This window comes from Gracilinanus agilis, chromosome 6 (assembly GCF_016433145.1).
Source record: "Gracilinanus agilis isolate LMUSP501 chromosome 6, AgileGrace, whole genome shotgun sequence".
NCBI classification, from domain to species: Eukaryota; Metazoa; Chordata; class Mammalia; order Didelphimorphia; family Didelphidae; genus Gracilinanus; species Gracilinanus agilis.
Window position 1 is genome coordinate 111,063,914 of NC_058135.1, and position 21,130 is coordinate 111,085,043.

Sequence of the window (21,130 nt, forward strand, 5' to 3'; positions counted from 1 at the left end):
CTCTCTCTCTCTCTCTCTCCTTCCCTCCCTCCCTCCCTCCCTCCCTCCCTCTTCAATCATGCCTACTAATCTCCATGGATTCCTTTAAGATCTGACTCAAATCCCTTCTTCATTCTAGCAAGTTCCCTCTCTTAATTATTTCTTGTTACCCCTTATCTAACTTATATGTACATATTTGTTTGCATACTCTCTCTAATTAAACTCTAAATTCCTTGAGGACATGACTGTGGTTTCCTTTTTTTTTTGCATCCCTAGTTCTTAGCACAGTTCCAGGATCTTAGAATATGCTTTAAAAATGTTTATTAAGCTAGTTATGCTTAGTACTCAACTTACTTAACTAGGCTGAGTTCAAGTCCCACCTCTGACAGATATAGGTTCTCTGCTCCTGGGCAAAGAAATCAATGGAACTAAAAATCAAAGTGCTTTTGGCACTTGACTTTTAGTTGCAGAAAAGAGAGGGCTTCTCCTTGACAGCTCTCTACATAAAAAAAAATTTAAAACTCCTGCCCCAATCCCAGTCCCTATTGTTGGATTTCATATAGCATCTTGGTGACTAGAAGAACTTAGCTTCTTTTCCCCAACAAAGATGTCTAGGATGTTTTTCAGTCTGATTTCCTTCTGCCTAAAAGGTATTGTTCAGCAATTTCCATAAGTACATGTGATAGCTTATGTTTAAAAAATATTATATTGGAAATACCCATATCTCAGATAAGAGAAATATTATGGAGGCAGGGCAATGAAATAGTATAATATAAAAGAAAACAGATGTATTTAATCATCACTTAAAGAAGTCCCTTATATTTCATTCTTTTATATCAACTACAAAAAAGGAGAAACATTCATGATTACATTTTCTTTAAAGGATCTGTTTCAAAAAGAAAGTTTCTCACAGAATTTAATGTATGCACATTCAATGAACTAATCCTTTTCCAAATACAGACATACACACACAGATTTACATATGCACATATATGTATATTGCATAAATATGATGTATGTAAAAATAAAAATTACTCTACATTGACAATACTCAACAATTTAAGGCCCTGGGTTACGGTCTGATATCTGAATACATTAACCTTGTATTGACCAATGGAATGAAAAGGTAGTATGAGGATTCTGTTCTGTTTCTACCACAATCAAAATTTCTGGGTAGTTAAGATGTCAGAGCCATAGTATTAAGTTACTAAGCTATGGCATGAAGGTAGGGAACTCTGGGCAAATACCCTTCCTCATTTTTACAGAACTTCATAGCCCAGCCCCAAGTTTCCAAGAGTAGAGAGAATTTTCTACAGGCATTAGTGTTTAGAATTTATCGTTTCGATTATTTGCCTATGCAACCGTTTCGCTTTATACATATGGCAAGATATTATTACAATAATGAGCCTCAGTATATGTAACATAAGATAGGTCTAAAGATATAGACATATACAGTACATACCATTATCTTTAAATTAATTTGAGCTTGCTAATAAGGCATGGGTGTTCAACATCATTACAAAATGAATTTAAAAACAGGACGTCTATAATGTTAAGGAACAATAAACATCTTAATTGCAACTAACTTTTCGTTAAAATAGAACATGATGACTCTAGGAAGCTAGTAAATGTTTGCATTTATAGCTAACAGAGTAAAATGCATTTAATAATGAAAATGTTTAAAAGCCCAGGAAGAAAGCACTTCTGACACACCTTTTAAATTACTCAAAAGTAAATGCAAAGCATGAGTTATCTTTTAAAAGTCAAAATTCTATATTTTCTGAATCCAGTTCACTTTGGGTTTAATTGGCGACCCTGACATAAATAGAATCCCAATCGAGAGGTTACTTTGCATAATTCCTTCTAAAATAGAAACTGAACACTATCAAAATATGGTAGTGATCTTGTAACAACCTTAGAAAGAAGACTGAACTATATTTCCTTTCAATAAATCACAATTTCTCACTATTCAAACACTGTCATAAGTTGACTTATTATACATGGAATTTTAGTTGTAAATTTTCTTACTGATGTCTTTGAATCATCGACAAATTAGTACTAATGATGAAAGTTTGGAGATGCCAAGGAGCAAAAGGAGAGGAGAAATGTCTGTATTTTCTTCTCAGTGGTTACCAATGCGTAATTTTTTTTCCCACTACAAATGTTAAGAGCATTTTGAAGAGCTATCAGAAGATGCCAAGAACAAATTTCTTAATCATTTCTCTCTTCTCTGTGCCATTGAGGCATAAAATTTTTTTAATTATTTAATAAATCTTGATGGAAATATTTAGAAATTTACTCTGAAAAACTCATGAGTAAAACCTCTAAGCCCTGGAAATAATCCAGTAATCATGATATAATTCAATTCATAATGAGTTATTAAGAGTTACTAAGTGTTTACTATGTATAGGCAATGGGGATATCAAGATTTTTTTTTTTAAAAGCAGGCATTTACCCTCATGGACTTTATGGTCTCAAAAGCCAAAAAGACTCAGGACCCCAGTTCAAGTTATTCTACACAGAAATAGCAATTCCAAGTAAAACTTATATATTTCCTCTATTACATAAAACAGAGTCAATAGCATGTTTGTTCTACAGCACTATTTTAAATTTCTATTATTTTTCCAAATTAGATCACCTACAAGGCAATGACTAATGAGAATCCAGAAGGCCCATGATGAAACCTCCTTCTTGTGTTCTAATGGAAAGATAGATGATGGACTGAGAGCATAGAATGACATATATTATTTATTTGTTTTCTCTTAGACATGGTCAATGAAGTAATTTGTTTTGCTTTACTATAGATTTTTGAGATGAGTTTTTCTTTCTTTGTGAGAAAAAGGACCTTGATTTTTGTGGACAGGGGGAAAAAAAACCCTAATATTGTTAAAGTCATGTAATAGTGTAACCACGTGGCTCAGTAGATAAGAGACTCAGGCTCAGAGTCAGCAGGCCTGGGTTCAAATCTGCTCTCAGATATCTGGGAAATATCTCTCCCAAGCCTGGGCAAGTCACTTAACCACAATTGCCTTAGCTCTTACTGCTTTTCTGCCTTGGAATCAATACTTAGTATCTATTCCAAGACAGAAGGTAAAGGTTTAAAAAAGGAAAAAGTTATGTCACCTAGTATAGAAGACTAAAAAGGATGGATGTTTGGCATAGTAAAAAGTGTTATAGGTTTAAATCCTAGTCCTATTCTTGTGCAATTTATTTTCTCCTGGGCAAATCATATAACCTCTCTTGGTCTCAGTTTCCTCATCTGTAAATTCAAAATGTTGGAATTAAGTGGCATCAATATCACAAAGGATCCCTATGCGCTGCAATGTTGCTTAGAAAACCACAAATTAGCATTATCTATGTTGCATTGTATTTTTTATTTATTTTGTTAAAATTTCCATTTACATTTTCATCTGTTTCAGATTTGCCTAGGAATTGATGCTGCTTGGCTATTTTGACAAGAGTAAATGATCTCACTAAATTATCTTCCAATTCCCTATGGAGAACCTTATGCTTTATTAAAAAGAAATATATTTTTGTGAGGGGTGGGGGAGAGTTAAATTCTTTGAATATTTACTATTTTACTCAGTTGAGTAGTAAAATGACTGAAGGATGCAATATCACCATAATGTGCATTGAAACACTTTTATAAGTCCACATTTTTTATGATTTGCCCCTTACCCATCCCCTCCCACCCCGCCAAACTTCACATACTTAGAAAAATGAGAGCAGAGGAAAATAATAAGGCAAACCACTTTCTTACCTGGTAGATATCAGAGAGGCTGCTGCTTCCAGAATCACTAGTGATGCTACATCCTGAATGACTGGAAGAAACGTGGGTCACCTGGGGGTGGAGACTGTCAGTGAGGTGGAGTTTTGTGAAATCTGCGGGAAGCTAAAGGGGGAGAAAGAAAAATGTTACAATTTGAATCAGAAACAGATTCTTCTAAATATTAATAAAAATATGATTTCATATACTCTGAACTATCACCCCTCCCATGAAAAAAATCTTATTGGAAAGATTTTTTGTCCATTAAAAAGTCTTAGAGAGGTGTTCACATTTACCCAAAAGGGATATATCTTAAAATAAAGACAAACTTTAAACTTCAATCTACCCAATTCACCTAATCTAAAACAAGGGAAAACGAATTTGACTCCAAAGTACTTGTTGAAAGTTATTTTAAAAATTAAAATTCTACTTATAACTTAGAAATGTTATAGTTGAATGTAATTGCCTTTCACTGAGCATTGTCCAAAACAAATGGACTCTTAGCAGGGATTGACTACATAGCTATTTTTCCCCCTAGTGATATTCGCTCCTAATTAGATTTTATCTGTATTTGTTCATCTGAAGAATACAAGCTTGATTCTATCATTTTAGGTCTTTAAGAATAGCATGAAAGGGGGCAACTGAGTAGCTCAGTGGATTGAGAGCCAGGCCTAGAGACGTGAGGTCCTAGGTTCAAATCTGACCTCAGACACTTCCTAGCTGTGTGACCCTGGGCAAGTCACTTAACCCCCATTGCCCACCCTTACCACTCTTCTGCCTTGGAGTCAATACACAGTATTGATCACACACACACACACACACACACACACACACACACACACACACACACACACACGAATAGCATCAAGGCTAAAGGTAAATGGTATATTTTCATCTAATCAGGTGAAAGTATGGATTACTTAGAGTTATTTTCATCCTTTTCAGAGACCACGAGGCAAATTTGTAAACTTTAAATCATTGTGTGGGCTCTACTTATGTGTTAAAATATGCATTTCATTTACCCTTGAAATAAGATCATGAAATGTTTTGCATGACTGTATATGTCTACCCCATATCAAATTGCTTGTTGTCCTCAGGGAGGAGGGAGAAGAGAACTGGAAAGAGAGAATATGGAATTCAAAATTTTAAAAAAATGAATGTTAAAAATTGTTTTTATATGTAACTGAAAAAATATTTTAAAATAAAAATAAAGTGGAGGGGGGCGGAAATAAGATCCTGTGGGTTTTTTTTAGACTCATTATCTATAGTGTAGGGAAGGTAGAGAAACTCTACTCAGATACATCAATAGAATAAAATTGGCAAAGAAGCTCAGGGTGGAATTTTCTGTTTTGTAAAGGAAAAAATATCCCAAGTTTTCCTATACTTAAAACAATTAGCCAATGAGACCTGACTCATATAACTATAGGATACAAGAATAGGCAAAATTCTTTTTTCATCCAGCTATATCTATTTTCAAGAGGCCAATTTAGTCAACACCTGTGCATTTAACCTTTGGGCATACTGATAGCATAATAACCTATGGGTTATAATCTTTCAAACAGAAATACTTTAATAAAAATCATGGAAAATGTGAAAGGTTTACAAGAATGTTTCAGATATTGCCTAGTTCTAAGTGTCATGTTCCTTTTGGTCTTTCTACATGCTGGACTGTTGCTGACAATGCAGATAAAAATTGTGAAGTCATGAAAATAATTATATTGATAACTCAATCAAATAAGTATTTTTGGGTGCTTATCACAAACTGGGGAGGGTGAGTCATATACAGTCACTAAGAGGAATGTAAATGTTAAGTTAAATAGGGTAAATATGCAGTAATAACAATGATGATAACACTAATAAATGTAAGAAATAATAGCAATAAATTATATATGCTATATGTACTTTTTAGAAACAAGTATAGCTTGTCTTTACAATATTATTCTATTTCTTCGGAAAACTCTTCGGAGAAAGTTCTTTTCAGAACAACATAATAAAGGCAAGTAACTTCAAAAGAAAACTTAGCCATGAACAAATAAACATATTGCTAGTGAAAAAAGTTACAAGAAGGCACCATATTTACTCAGAATGGCATTGATTATTATTCCTGTTCTTTTAAATGATACAATTACTTAATAAAACAGAAGCTAACTTAGAACTCAGGGCTACTTCATTGATCTCTTACCCCTTTCTCCCTTTCTTTTACCCATTTTACAATTGTCTTTTTTACATTTTTACCCACACAGAACCTACCAACTACCTACTCACTAGAGTTTGGGTTGGTACCACTATGGAAGTGAAGACTACGATGATTCAAGTTCATTGTTTTAAGATCTCCTACATCAGCCAGTGTTTAGGTTTTAGGGTGGACACACAATAGTTATAATGTGAGTGGAGCAAGAAAACCAAAATGAAAGGACATAGAGCCAATGAAGGGAAAAGGGTCAGTCTCTGAGTGACTTAGCTATGTCAACTAACACAATTGCTCCACGACTTAGGACCTTCCTCCTATGTACTACAAAACATCATAACAAAAATTCCACTATAATTTAGACTAGGAACATCTATCTCCAAAAAGCAATATTATTAATGGTATTATACTATATTATCATTTTGGCAAATTTCTGACAACATGCAAATTTCTACTTGATTCAGCTATAAAATAATGAGCTCATTTGCATTGAAAGAGATAATCAGGAACACTTATCAGCAAATGGGAAAAATATAATTGATTTCTGCTAAGTACACCTTCCTATCTCTTATTTCTAAATGACATGTCTCATCAATACGTTGAAGCAAGATAATATTAGTTGTTGGGGATATTTGTTTGGTGAGCTATGGTACTTGCTTGAGGAGCTCACTGACTCAGAACCATAAAGGAATTTAAAGGGCTTAATAGTCCAATTCCCTTCATTTAAAAATGAGGAATCAGTCAAAGACAGAGCTAATACTAGAATACATTTCTTGATTCTCAGTCTACCTTACAATGTGCTAATTTGTCCAGTAATTAAAAAAGAAAAGAAATGTACTACTTTAACTAGATAGAGATGTGATGAAGGAAAATTCACTTTTTAGCTATGTCCTAATCTACCTAAGCAGTACATATCTGTTTCTATGTTCCCAAGTCTATATTGAAAACTCAGTTGCATACATAGTATCATCTCTTAGTCCATAATTTCCCCTAACCTCATATTGACTTAAATAAACCTGGATTCCCTCATATATCTGTAGTTTCCATAGAACTTTAGAAGTGAGAACAATGAAAACTAAGCTGGGAAGTACCTTTATGTTGAAGAGTGGATGGAGAGAAAGAAAGTTCTTTAAAACATAAACAAGTAATTGAAAAGGCATCCAAAAGGTAAAATAGATCATTTCAATTACATGAAATTGAAAATCTTTTGCATGAACAAAATCAATGCATCAAGATGAAAAGGGAAACCATCAATTGGGGAGGAAATCTTTCCATCAAATGTGTATGATAAATATTACAAATACTTTCAGAAATGGACAATATGTGGTTAGTTTTTACTCAGGTACTCTTTTCTTTTTTTTATTCTTTGTTACAAGGGATAGCTATGGTTGGGAGAAAGAGAGAAATGTTTTTTAAATGAATATTATATAAAAACAAAAGATCACAGAAATAAGAGAAAACAAAGAAAAGAAAATGCTTATTTCCTTTAGCAATGTCTATTTTGAGATCAAAATTAGTGCTAGTTTTAGTGGTTTTGCTGCTATCATTTCTAACAATAAAAATAAGTTTGTATTTTGCTTTATAGTTTTACAAGACTATTTTACATATTCTAACTCATCAGATCCTCACAATAATCCTGGTTAAGTAGCCACAGTAAATATTATTACCCCTATTATACTAAAGAAAAAATCATCTAAGATGAGTGAAGTGACTTGACCAAAATCATATGATTAATAATTGGTAGAATGGCTTTAACCTTTTTCTTTTACTAATTTCTTCTTTTTGCTATCTCATGCCACTCCAATAAACTACTTCTCAATTTCAAAGAATGTAAGAATACATTTTAATGAATTCTAACTATAAAAGGTAAGAGAATACACAAGAATAGTGGATAAAGGATTGGTCCTGCAGACAAAAAGATATGGATTCCAATGAAATATTAGGAAATCAATATGTGTGACTATGGGCAAATAATGTATTGCCTCAGTGACATTGGGCAAATTTCTAAGGCCACAAATTATAGGGTACCCTACAGAGATGAATCCTAGGGGAAGGGGAAAAGCGAGGGAAGGGGAACAATTCAGAAAATAAATTTATTATTGATGAAAAATGAAGATGACCATATTTCTATAACAATTATGTGTCATGGGAGTATCTCAGTTTGGTAAAACTCACAGACTGATGTGGGGGAAATAGCAGTATGGTTATGACCTATACTTTCTGGTAATGATAAGAAGAAAGACAAGACTACTTAAGAGAACTTCAGAAAGAAGTAAAGAGAATACAAATCACACAATTGAGACTGTGTTGTTTTGTCTTTTTAAAAATTTAATTATAAGTGATTATACTTTGTTCATATGTTCAAATGATTAAATTGCCACCAATATTATCAGCTCCATCTTAAGACTTTTATTCTAACAAAGATTTTGCAAAGTTTTGGTTTTGCATTCACATGCTGATGTGATCACTTTGATAACATGAGAAGAAGAAATTTCAACAAATTTGTGGAAGAGAATCTCTAAATTCTTTTCAGGTAAGCTAGCAGCATTTACTGAAGTCCTACTCCAATGCCTCATCATGGTATGAAGATGTTTCAGGGCATTCAAAGACAATGCTGAAGAAGCAGAAATTTTGGCAAGTTCTATTAAAACTAGAAAAATGAGTTAAGACCTGCTGAACAGCTACATCTGGTTTTTAAGGTTCAATCTAACCAAATACAGAGAAGTTTAACCTAAGTTACACATTAGCAGATGGCTCTCAGTCCTGAACACTGAATGATCAAGTGTCTAAAAAGATGGCAGAAGTTTTGATCTAGCCATAGTACTGCTTGGTTTATACCCTAAAGAGATAATAAGGAAAAACTTGTACAAAAATATTTATAGCCGCACCCTTTGTGGTGGCAAAAAAATTAGAAAATGATTGAATGTCCTTCATTTGGGGAATGGCTGAACAAATTGTGGTATCTGTTGGTGATGGAATTTATACTATTGTGCTCAAAGGAATAATGAACTGGAGGAATTCCATGTGAACTGGAAAGACCTCCAGGAACTGATGCAGAGTGAAAGGAGCAGAGCCAAAAGAACATTGTACACAGAGACAGATACACTGTGGTACAATCAAACATAACGGACTTTTCTACTAGCAGCAATGCAACAATCCAGAGCAAGGCTGAGGGATTTATGAGAAAGAAAACTAGCAACATCCAGAGGAAGAACTGTGGGAAGAGAAACACAGAAGAAAAAGAACTGCTTAAACACATGGGCTGATGGGGATATTATTGAGGATGTAGACACTAAATGATGACTCTAGCCCAACTATCAATAATATGGAATTAGGTCTTGATCAGTGATACATGTAAAACCCAGTGGAATTGTGCATCGGCTAAGGGGGGGGTTAGTGGGGCTTGGGGAGAGATAAAGAACATGAAACATGTAAATATGGAAAAATATTCAAAATTAAAATAAAAATGAAAAGCTAAAGAAAAAAAAGATGGCAGAAGGAGCTACATGATAGTGATCATACTACTTTCAAATATCAAGTTAATTTTTTGTACTTTAATGTGAGACCTTTATCCAAGGACCACAAGGACACTGTCACTGAGAATGAAACCAGAAGCCAGAGAAGCTAGGAGGAAGGATCACACGTTCTCTTTGGAGAAGCAAATAAAATAATTTGGGAGACCCTGGGCAAGTCACTTGACCCCCATTGCCCACCCTTACCAATCTTCCACCTATGAGAAAATACACCGAAGTACAAGGGTTTAAAAAAATAATAATAATTTGGGAGAAGGGAAGTCGACAAATACCTTGGTATATAGTGATTGCAGAGGTATGGGGAGCACGGAAAGAGGGTATTTTTAAATGAAACACCTGAAAAGGACTTTGTCACAAGATGGTCCAAGCTAGCTCTCTATCCACAATACCAAGCAATTTCATATGAAATTATTAAACCTTGATGGAGTTAAGTGAAACAATTTGTCACGTAAAGATTAAATCTCAGGAGTTTTCACTCCCTCAAATAGCAATCCAGGTCTTTTCATGATTTAGAAGCTTCCATGACCTGATTGCCACTATTTTCTGAGAACTCATTGTGTGTGTAATATACTAGCAGTTTCCAAAGGCTTTAAAGAGTTCATGGACAACACTTTGCATTTCAGATGGCATTTTGAATCAGCATGAAATATTAGAGTCAGTCTTGGTATGAAAGCATGTGGCAGGAATTCACTTTGAGAATCAATGCTTGCTGCATCCGTTACTTGACCCATTTCCACAAGTTTCCTGGGCTGTAAAATAAGGAGGCACTTGGCTACCTGATTCTGATACTCCTTTCTTTATTTCTCACTCTAGGAATCGAGCCTAAATACGGACTGAGTCCTCTTTAAATAGGCTTAGAACTTGGCCAGGCCATGTGTACAAATGGAATACAATATATGATATGACCTTACCCCCACAAAGGGGGTTAAGTCTACCTAAAAGGCATCTGAAATAGCAAACAACACCAGGCAGCAGGTCATTAAATACCAACTAAGTGGCAAACACACTAAGCGAGAAAGGAGTGACTGGGAGAGGTGACATCCATGTGGGCTAAAATAAAAAGAATGCTGAAATTGATAATGGCAAAATAACACACTAGCCAGAATATCTTTAAAAATAACTGATCGCATTGAAATTATTATAAAATGAGGATTCTGTGACAAAAAACCGTGACCTACTTTCATTCGAGCAATAAAATTAGCATGATTATTATACAATTCAGAAATTAAACATGATATTCTATGACCTGTGTGAATAATTTAGAGAACTATCCTAGAAGTAAGGAGCTTGGAAGGGCCTTAAGATGTATATAGTTCAAATCTCTCGTTATGTAGTTGAAGAAAAAAGGCACAAAGGGGTAAAGGTGTTTGTAAGATGAATGTCCCCAGGGGAAGGGGATCTCAGAGCTAAGACTCAGGTCCTCTAACCCTGAATCCACAAATAGGTTAATATCCCTCATGTCACAGAAAAGAAAGAAAAGTCCAAAGAGAGGAAATGATTTGCCAAACTCACATAGTGTCAGTGTGGGGAGTAGAACTAATTCCTAATTCTGTAGCAATTATTTGAAATGAAATATTTTGGGGGGGGGGAGGATGAGGAATTATCACTTGTAATATTTTACATATTAACAGACAGGGCATGAAGAATAGGTAGAAATTAAATAATAAAGGTTTATCCCAAATAAATATCCCTCATCTTCCTGGATATATTCCAATTTATCTCATTCACTGACCACAGAAGGCATCAAGGGAAACATTACTCTCTGGTTCAGTGATTTTAGAGGCAGCAATCGATACACATAATTACAGAATAAGATACTAATTTCTATTGATTTTTTTTCTATAGACATAACACAGACTGACATATTCATACAATATGATTATTGAACATTATTATCAACAATGTGTCAAAAAACGGAAGTAATTTTCTTGAGATATTTCAGTCACTAAATAACTAGATATTTAGGTCTTAAAGGACACTATCAGTCTCTTTTTATACACAACTGTGTATCAACTGTTCATTAATTACTAAGCACCTACTTTAAATAGAATACTGTAGAGGAGAAAGGGAGGAGAATGGGGTTATAATAACATTAGAAAGCAAAAGGGTGATCTTGTGCAGAAGCAATAACGCACTGTAAAAATCTCTTGATGTGAAGTCTGAAGGCTGAACCCCAACTTTACCAGTTACCGTTCTGTGTGATATGGAGCAAATCGCTTAACTTACAAGTCTAGGTCTTGGTTTCTTTTACCTATCAAATGAGGGAATGGTGCTAGATTATCTAACAGATCCTCTTCAGCCCTAAATCTATGTACTTAGTCCTTTGTCAGATAGGGAAACTCTATCTTTATCATATATTTAGGAACTCATAAAAGAAAGGGCAGTAGATAGAGCAATGGGTCTAAAGTCAAGAAGTTTCATTTTCCTAAGTTCAAATCTAGCCTCAGACACCCACTAGCTGTGTGATCCTGTTTGCCTTAGTTTTCTTAGTTTCTTCCAGTATCTTTGCCAAGAAAACTCCAAATGGGGTTCATCAAGAGTGTTAAGACTAGAGAAATATAAAGATATAATTCAATGTCAAGCACTGACAATGTTTAATGAATAGATATCAGTTAAGAGAGCATATACCCAAGTGCCAGGCTCTTAGGAAGGGTAAAAAATACTGGAAATGATTACTCTAGTGAATGAGAGATTAAGAAAGGGCATTTTTTGGAGAATAGGACTATTCCTCTGTATAGCAGGGAGGAAGGAGAAATGAAAATGCTTGAAGTGGGTAGCAAGGAAAAGCCATAAAGAGAAATGATGTAAAATGACATTATTACTTAAAGTACTGGAAAGAGAGGGGAAGGAGGATCAAGAAGTCATTTCAAGAGGATTGGGCTTGAAAACAAAAAAATAAGTCCATCAAGTTTTGGGTGGGGCTGACTCTGGCACAGCATGATATAATCATGCAATTTTAAGCTGGACCAGGTCTTAGAAATGATCTAAGCTCTCTCTTCTTCTTATTTTAAAGACAAGGAAATTGAGGACTAGAGAGGTTAAGTGGCTTATTTAGCTCAGGTCACACAGATAATAAGTAAGTGGGCTGAAATCAGAAAAGAAAGGATGAGCTTAGAGTATGTCATTTGGAGGAACTAAGGGGAGTTCAGAAAGAACTCTGCCTAGCTCTATATAAGTTTGCATGGAACAACCCAGTGAACAGCTAAGACTTACATAACTTTCTCCTTTTGTTTCTTATTTTAAACTGCTGTATATTTCCCTGAAGTGATTGGTGGTTAAAAACCTTTAAGAAGCCTCAAGAAGGGTTGTAGGCTGATTTTAGGGAGCAGAGCCAGGAGAGAAGCCAAAACTCAGGTAAAGCAAAACAGCAGATGAGAGAGGGTGGAAACAGTGGAAAACCAGGCAGAACAATAAATGAGCCAATATGGAGGCCTTTAACTGGTAGAAGAGAACCACATAGCCTTAGTAGGAAATAAAGACATTATTAAAGTACAATTCCACTACAGTGGAAATAAAATGGGTTTAGTAAGACTTCATATAATTTTTTTTTAACAATGTTAATGTGAGAACTGTCCTAAGTTCCAAACGATCAATAAACAAAGAAGGGTCTGGAACACACCAAAGGAAGTAATGAAATATAGGAACAGAGATCAAGGGATTTGGAGGCATGAGTCTACAAATCTCAGCTCTGAAATTTCTGATATGCATGACCTTGGTTAAGTCATATATTCTTTCTGGAATTCAAAATTCTAATGGGTCAAAATATGGAGATGGGGGGAGGGGGGCGGCAACCTTGCACAAAGCAGAACCATAATGTGAACATTATGAGAGAGCTAGGTGGTGCAGTGGATAAACTGATAGAACTAGAGTCATTAAGACTTAAGACCTAGATTCAAATAACTCAATTTACCTTGATTTTCTCATCTGTAAGATAAGCTAAAAAAAGGTAAGCAATTCCAGAATTTTTGCCCAGAAAATACCAAAAGGGTTCATGAAGAGTCAATCTAACAACAACAACAAAAGTCTTAGTTCAATTGAATTAGATGAAGTACATTTGATTATGAACAATAATAAATATCCTTTGGCACCTCTGTGAGTGCTAAAAGATATTATTGATAGTGACTTCAGGACAGAGGACGTTGGGGTGGGAGTTTTCCACTGATTAAACTGTTTTGAATACTTAACTCTTACTCATAAGAGTCACATTATTTTCTGGGTTTACTAGGTCCAACTCTTCAATAAATAGCTCTTAAGTGAAGTATTCTATAATGGAAAGAGCATTGGATTTTGGAATCAAGAGATTTGGCTTCGAATTCTGGCTCTGGCACCCTAAGAAAGTTATTACTGACTGACTGCTTCCATTCCTCTGGACTTCACTATATTCTCTATGAAATGATAAAGGACTGAATGAGGTGGCCTTTGGGTTTCCTTGTCTTCTGACTCTATATTCCTGCTCCATTGATTTATGAGCCTGTAACCCTAAAAAAATGGGACCTGACTACAAGTTAAGAAAACAATTGCAAGAGAAATTACACAAATCAATTATCTTACATGATATGTGTGTACATAAACTTTATTTTCCTTTAGGAAATAAATGGATTTGACGGCCCACCCTGTTATGGAGGAGCAAAGAAAAAAAAAAACCCCATAATCCAAAAGAATCCTTTATTTACATAAATGCAACTGTTTTATGGCAGAATGTGACTATATAAATATATTTTCAAAGCTTTCCTGAAACAAGCAAAAGCAACCTAGTGCCCTAAAAATACAATGCTGATGAATCACTGAGGATTCATGCTGCTGTTATGCAAATGGATGAATCACATCTCAGTGACAAAACACTGGCTCAAATACCTGGGAAATGCAAAGGGTTGGAGAAATGTTGCAGTTTCTTATTTTCATATAGAAAACATAAGCCTAAAACTCATCACAAATGAAAACAGTGGAATTATTCCCATCAAAAATAGGTTATCAAAACTTCTGGAACACAACAGAGATCAAATGACAGGTGCTTAGTTTATACTTCATTAATAAGGTTCTACTATATAAAACATTCATACAGAGCTGCTGTTTTAAAATACTGGTATCCACCAATAGTCTTAAGATGTAAAAATCACTAAAAATATAAGTTAGATGAAAACAATTATAACTGTCAAAAACAAAAATGTGACCCTTTTCTACATTTCTTAGTATCCCCAGCATTTAGCTCAGTGCCTGTGCTATGCTTTTAATCTGAAGATTGTCTCAATCTCTAAAAAGCCATGGAATGTAGAATTCAAAGCCTATATAGTTTGACCCATATCTAACTAAGAATATCCTCTAATAACATGCATGCACAACAAGTGGTTGTCCAGGGGAGCTCACCACCTCTCGAGGTAGCCCTATTCTACTTTTTGACAGTCATTTTTGATTTGTTTCACATTGTGGGGGAGTTATCATAACTATGTGGTGTTCTTCATGTTGGAACTACCTCCACTCATACAGCTTAATGATGTATTTATACTTTAGGTTTTTAGAGATTCCAGCAGATAAAAGATCATGGGTTTGTCACCTTCTTTGAGTCACATCTCTTTTTGCAATCTGTTGGTACCTATGGACATCCCTTCTCAGAATATTGTTTTTTTAAATGCATAAAATAAAACACAAGATTATAAAAGAAACCAATTATTCTGAAATGATTATCAACATTTAAAAAAATCATAAGACTCCAGATCAGTGGTTCCCAAACTTTTTTGGACTACCGCCCCCTTTCCAGAAAAAATATTACTTAGCCCCCTGGAAATTAAATTTTATGTTAATAGCAATTAATAGGAAAGATAAATACACCTGTGGCCATTACCACCCACCTGGATCGCTGCAGCACCCACTTTCGGAATCTACTGCTCTAGATAATGAAAATTGCCCTAGAGGTTAAATGACTTGGCCATGCTCACATAGTTAATATGATCAGAGACAGGTCTTTCATGAATATTGATCTTTCTGACTCCAAGGCTGGTTCCTTATCTATTGCACTATTCTCCCTCTTGTGGAATAAGGTGGGCATGGGTATGTGCTTGTGTATGAGGGTGTGTGTAAATTATTTGGTGATTGCTTAAGAAACTTAGAAAACATAAATGAGATTTTTAGCTTTGGATAAGTTCTTGGTTATTTATATTTAATCTCATCTTCCCCCACACCTGTCCTTCACTTTCCATTCCTCCTCTGCTTTTTTTCACACTAATCTGCATGTAACGTCTGAGATGAATAGTGATCTTGTCATTTTTCAGTCATCTCTGCTAAGTAAAACAGTTTAATTTCAAAGTTTTTAATGCTTTAGTAACTCAAAATACAGAACCAATTAAGAACAAACTCCCACTCTGACCACAATTTCAAATATAGTGACTCTTTCCTCTTTCCCCAAAGACTAAGAAAAATAAGTTGTACCCTTCTTCATGATCATTTACTTATTTTGGAAGGGGAAAAAAAGAGCATGCAGAATGGGATTGAGGGGAAATTAGCACTTTGGTAATGCTGAAAAAAGCAATGAAGAGTAAAAAATATTTTTGTGCAAAATCTTTCACTAGAGTATTAGTTATGTTTATGTTCCTCTAACCAAAGTTATTGGATATTGAATGTTGAATGTAAAATATATTACTTACTATTCTTCAAAAGAGTCATATAAATGAAATTTGGGCAAATGAATGATTTTAAATCCATGATAACTGATTCTGTCTCCATATCAAGCCACAGAAAGAGTACTGAGAGAAAGAGTCAGGTGGCTTGGCTTTAAGCATCACCCACAAATTTTAATATATGTTGATAATGTTTATATTGCTTACCTTCCAGGGTCTAGGGGGAACAAAGGGCTTTGTAAGCCATAAAGGGCTGTCTCACTGTGTTATTACCTAAAGTCTTTTTTATATAGTAAAGATTTCTGCCAGGGGCATGGCAGCATATAATCAAGTCCATGTTCCTAGGGAAGCTAACTAGAGAATAGCTTGAGTTTAGGGCTTCTGAACTGCAGTAGGGCTAAAACTGGTTGGATCTCAGCAAGAAGCAATGGACCTACTTGGAAAGGTCTCCTGGAGCAGAGGGTCACTAGGAAAGGTAAGGCTGGCTAAATCTTCCATGCTCATCAGAAATGGAATCAGATTCAGTAGCCCAGAGACAGACAGACAAGTTCACAAAAAGAGAGAAGAGGCAGAGATGCCCAATAGTGTAATAGGAATGATGTATTTTGAAAATTGAGATTTTCATGTCAACTTATATTTTGATACATATATATTTGATATTGATATTTGACTCCTACAGCTGCAGAAAAGGGTGATACATATTGCTCAAACATACCCTCCAGAAGGGAACATGCCATCAAACTGAATTTGGCTTGAAGTATAAAATCTTTATTTCCAATACACTGAATATACCTCCATAGGGGTCTAAAGTGAATAGAAACACCAATGGTGCAAAATACCAGCTGCTTTTATGATGAATTCATTTTTACATCTCTTTCTTATGCCTTCCATGGTGTTTCGTGTCTACTTTATTTTTTTAAAAGAAGAAACTTAAGCCATAAAGAGCTAGTATCTACTTTAATCTCCAGTCTTCTGACTCCAGAAACAGTGTTCTCCGCAGTACTAAAATACCTTCTAGAGCAGTGGTCCCCAAACTTTGGCTTACTGCCTCCTTTCCAGAAAAAGTATTACTTGAGGGCCCCTGGAAATTAAATTTTTAAAAATTTTAATAGCAATTAATAGGAAACATAAATGCACCTGTGGCCATCACTGCTCCCCTGAATCGTTGCAGCACCCACCAGGGGGCGGTGGCACCCACTTTGGGAATCACTGTTCTAGAGGAAGCCGTGACCCTAGGACTTGGAAAAGTGATGTAGCAGAAAGAGAGAAAGAAGACTTGGAGTCAGGAAGAGTCATTTTCTTGAGCACAAATCTGGCCTCAGATACTTACTAGCTGAATGATCCTGGGTAAATCATTAAACCTCACTTGCCTCAAAACCCTAAATGGGGTCACAAAGTGTAACACAACTGAACAACTACAGAATTCTCTCTCCTTTCTCCTCTTCTCCTTCTCCCTCTCGCCTTCCCCCCACCCCACATCAGACATGTCTGAATGAACTTCTGACTCCAGATGCAGCACTACCATGACATGCTGGCTCAAATTATTAAAGTGATGATTAAAAAATAAGGAGAAAAAACTTTTATAAAATAAAAGTATTCTCCCCCCTCCCTAGTTAGTAGCCAACAATAATTTGGCTTTTGAAGATCACAAAGGCAGGAACTGATAAAGTCACAATTTGAATGTCAGTCCCATGACTCTCAATCCAATGCTAACGGATGACCAATTTCATTTAAATAACTGATAGCTCAGTGAATAGAGTGCTAGGCCTAGAGACTGGAGGGGCTGGGTTCAAATCTGACCTGAGACTTTCTAGCTATTTGACCCTGGACAAGTCACTTAACTCCCATTGCTTATTCCTTTCTGCTCTTCCACCATGGAATCAATACACAGCATTGATTCTAAGTCAGAAGGTAAATGTTTTGGAGGGAAAAAATTTGATGGACTTTTTTGAAGTGATAGTAAGCACTCTTCTTGGACAAATTCCAAAAGCACAAAGCTGCATCTACTATCTGGTGTGATCACAAATATATTGTTTTTTCTCTTAACTAGCTGAAACGAATAAACTAATTGGCTATTTATTTCTGACTAAGTTTGCTGTCTCCAAACAATTTGCCAACTATGGAGATGAAAACTGTCAATAATCATTCATTTTTCAAAGCAAGTTTCCCACTGAAATTCTTATAAATGTCACTGAGCGAATATTCCCAGAATTAATTCAGAGTTTAGCATGCCACTGCCAACTGTTGATATTTGTACCAGGGATTTTAAAATCACCCTTTTTCTTTACTTGTTAAACAATTATTTTTTTTCTATACCATCTTCAAAATATTCCTCCTACTTTCTCTTCATTGCTGTCCTGATGATTTGTATTCTAGCAAAATCTTGGGCCATCTGTCCCCTCCTTTCTTAAGCTGAACACTTTAAAAAGAAGTGTTGTTCTTCCTGCAATTTCCTTCTCTAATAGCTAAGCAATTAATGAATTTGATAAATACATTTTCTGCAAAATTGTGTTTTGGGGAAAAAAACAGTCCCCACAATGTGAACTCAAGTTGGTATCTAGGACTCTTAACTGAGAAAGAGTTCAATTCCCAGTTTCTTGCTTTCCAGATCAACTGGGATTAGTGCTATAGATGAGGCAATCCCTAGGGAGAGGAAGGAGTTCCTGGCATCACTAGAAGTCAACCTCTCTGACCAATTATGGAATATTTTTGATGAGTTCCAAAGGGAGTATACTAACTAGTTGTCCTCAGCTGCAAAAATGCTTGCTAGAATATAGAACTAGGAAAATGAGGGGGAAAAGTCAAGGGAAATAGAATCCTTTGGGATCATATGGGGATGGGGAATAATTTGGGTCACTTTCATGGAGATCAAATATAAATATAGTTTTAGGTTACTTTAAAACAAAGCACATAAAAGTATTTGTTTGTTTATTTTCATATTCTTTTCTCAGCTCTACATTTTAAAAAGTAATAAAGAGAATTTGTGTATTTCTACATATGACCTACAAAAATCCCACATCTTATCTACAGACAAGTCCTCAAATGACAAAACCTGACAGGTAAAGCCAGAACTTTTCCAAATGCAATTCCAGAATCCATAAGGGGAAGGAAGCAGGATCTGTCGGATCCCAAATTAGGTCTTGAAATCTAAACTTCTTGAATAGCAAATGAATGTAATAATGATTTCTGATATAATGCATTTCAAAAAGATTTTTCCCTAACCTCTCACTTTTCTTATAAAACAAAATATCTAAAATATGGTTTCCTAGTAGAATGGATTTTTTAGTTTGAATAAAAACAAGTCTATATCCAGTTGCCTGTTATTAACACGACATCAAATGAAGAGTATCATTATTTCCTTAAAAAGTTTAAGTTTCTAAAGTAAATACTTTTCTATAATATATGCAACTAGATCAAAAGGGAAAATAAAATTACAAAGTAGACATCTTATATTACTATGACAGAACCCCTTCTGACTTAAGGATACTATTACACTATGCATTTATTGAGAACTCAATTTTATCCAGAGTAATCCTGGAGCTGTTTACTAGGCTTCTGTATATCCTAAATTTCAAGGCTGAATAATCTTGATTGTACTGAACAACAGGGATACAGTATTTCTCACTAGTTACCGGTGCTCCTATAAAAGGGCCACTTGAAATGGTCAGTATAAAATCAACTGCAGGTTCCTTGCATAGATTCATGTCTGCTTCTTTAGACTGCCAACCTGCCATCCCTCTTGCTAGTCAAAAGATCGGCTCACCCACCACCTCCTCTAGTAGTTGATCTTAATGCTGCCCCCTCCTAGCTGTTAGCAATCTTCCCCCTTCCCAAATTACTGATCATAATATCTTCAAATAGCTGATCGCTATAGACCTGACTACTATAGTACAAACAAAATAGAGTAGAGGGAGGAAAAGAACACATAGGACAGAGCCTTGGAGGTCACCCTGAGTTAGTAGATATAACGTGGATGAAGATTCAGCAAAAAAGACTGAAAAGAAATGGTCATACAGATAGAAGAACCAGAGAGCAGTGTCACAAAAACCTACTCAGAGGACAGTGTCAAAAAAGAGGATGATTGATGGTACCAAAGATGGAAGAAAGAACAAGAAGGATGAGGACTGAGAAAGTCTCTAGTGATGAATACTTCAGTTATAAATGAATGGGATAATAAATGTTTACATTAAAATAATTATATATTAAGCACTTTAAATGACAACAAAAACAAAGAACATTGTAATATTATTTAACATGTTTTCCAAATTTTGATGCATTTACCTAAAACCAGCTTTCCCTTTACTGACACAGAACTGTAAATATCATCTCAATTCCCAGAGGCATCTACTCTAAAACAGCAAATGGCTCATGAAATCCATCAGCACTATGTCAACCTGGAAACTTGGGGGCTATGTTACTTTAGCTGTTTCCCAACCATTATTATTTACTTTAAAATTGCTGAGAAGAAAGTATGTTGTACCAAATAGTGCTCATCTGATCTCCTAAAGCCAGTTGATAATATTTGCTACTGCTTACCCCTTAGGGAGGAAGGTCAGGATCATGGAGTGTTGATAAGATTGGAAAATTGTGAGCATGGTATAAGCTATTTCATACAATGCTCAAAAATCTCAAACTAGATGAGTGGTCAATTAAATCAAATTCAGAATATCTAACATTAACATTAATCTTCTTTCATATATATGTGTATGTTTATGTATGTACACACACACACACACACACACACACACACACACACACACACACCCCTTTATAACTTCTTTTTTTGTCAATAAATGATACTACCATTCTCCTCAAGTGTGCCTTGGAGTTCTCTCTTTAGAATCAAGAGTTCTTTATCTTAGATCCATGAACTTAAAAAAAAAATCTATCTGATAATATATATAATTGTTTTCTTTGGTAATTTCATTAATTTCATTTTATACATTAAAAAGTATCATTCTGAGATGGGATGTCCATGATTTTCACCAGACCATCAAAAGAACTGATGACTCCAAAGGGTTAAGAATCCATGCTCTAGAGCTGAAACTATAGA

General features: G+C 35.1%; 1 protein-coding gene across 6 annotated transcripts in view; it reads right to left on the minus strand.

Moving 5' to 3' along the window:
* Nucleotides 1-21,130, minus strand: part of RAPGEF2 (Rap guanine nucleotide exchange factor 2) — a 320,910-nt gene that overhangs the window by 58,950 nt on the left and 240,830 nt on the right. For all 6 annotated transcript variants that reach the window (XM_044681464.1, XM_044681463.1, XM_044681467.1 and 3 more), the window contains one exon: nucleotides 3,740-3,871. In XM_044681464.1, the coding sequence (XP_044537399.1) occupies nucleotides 3,740-3,871 (132 nt within the window). The remainder of the gene's footprint in view (nucleotides 1-3,739; nucleotides 3,872-21,130) is intronic.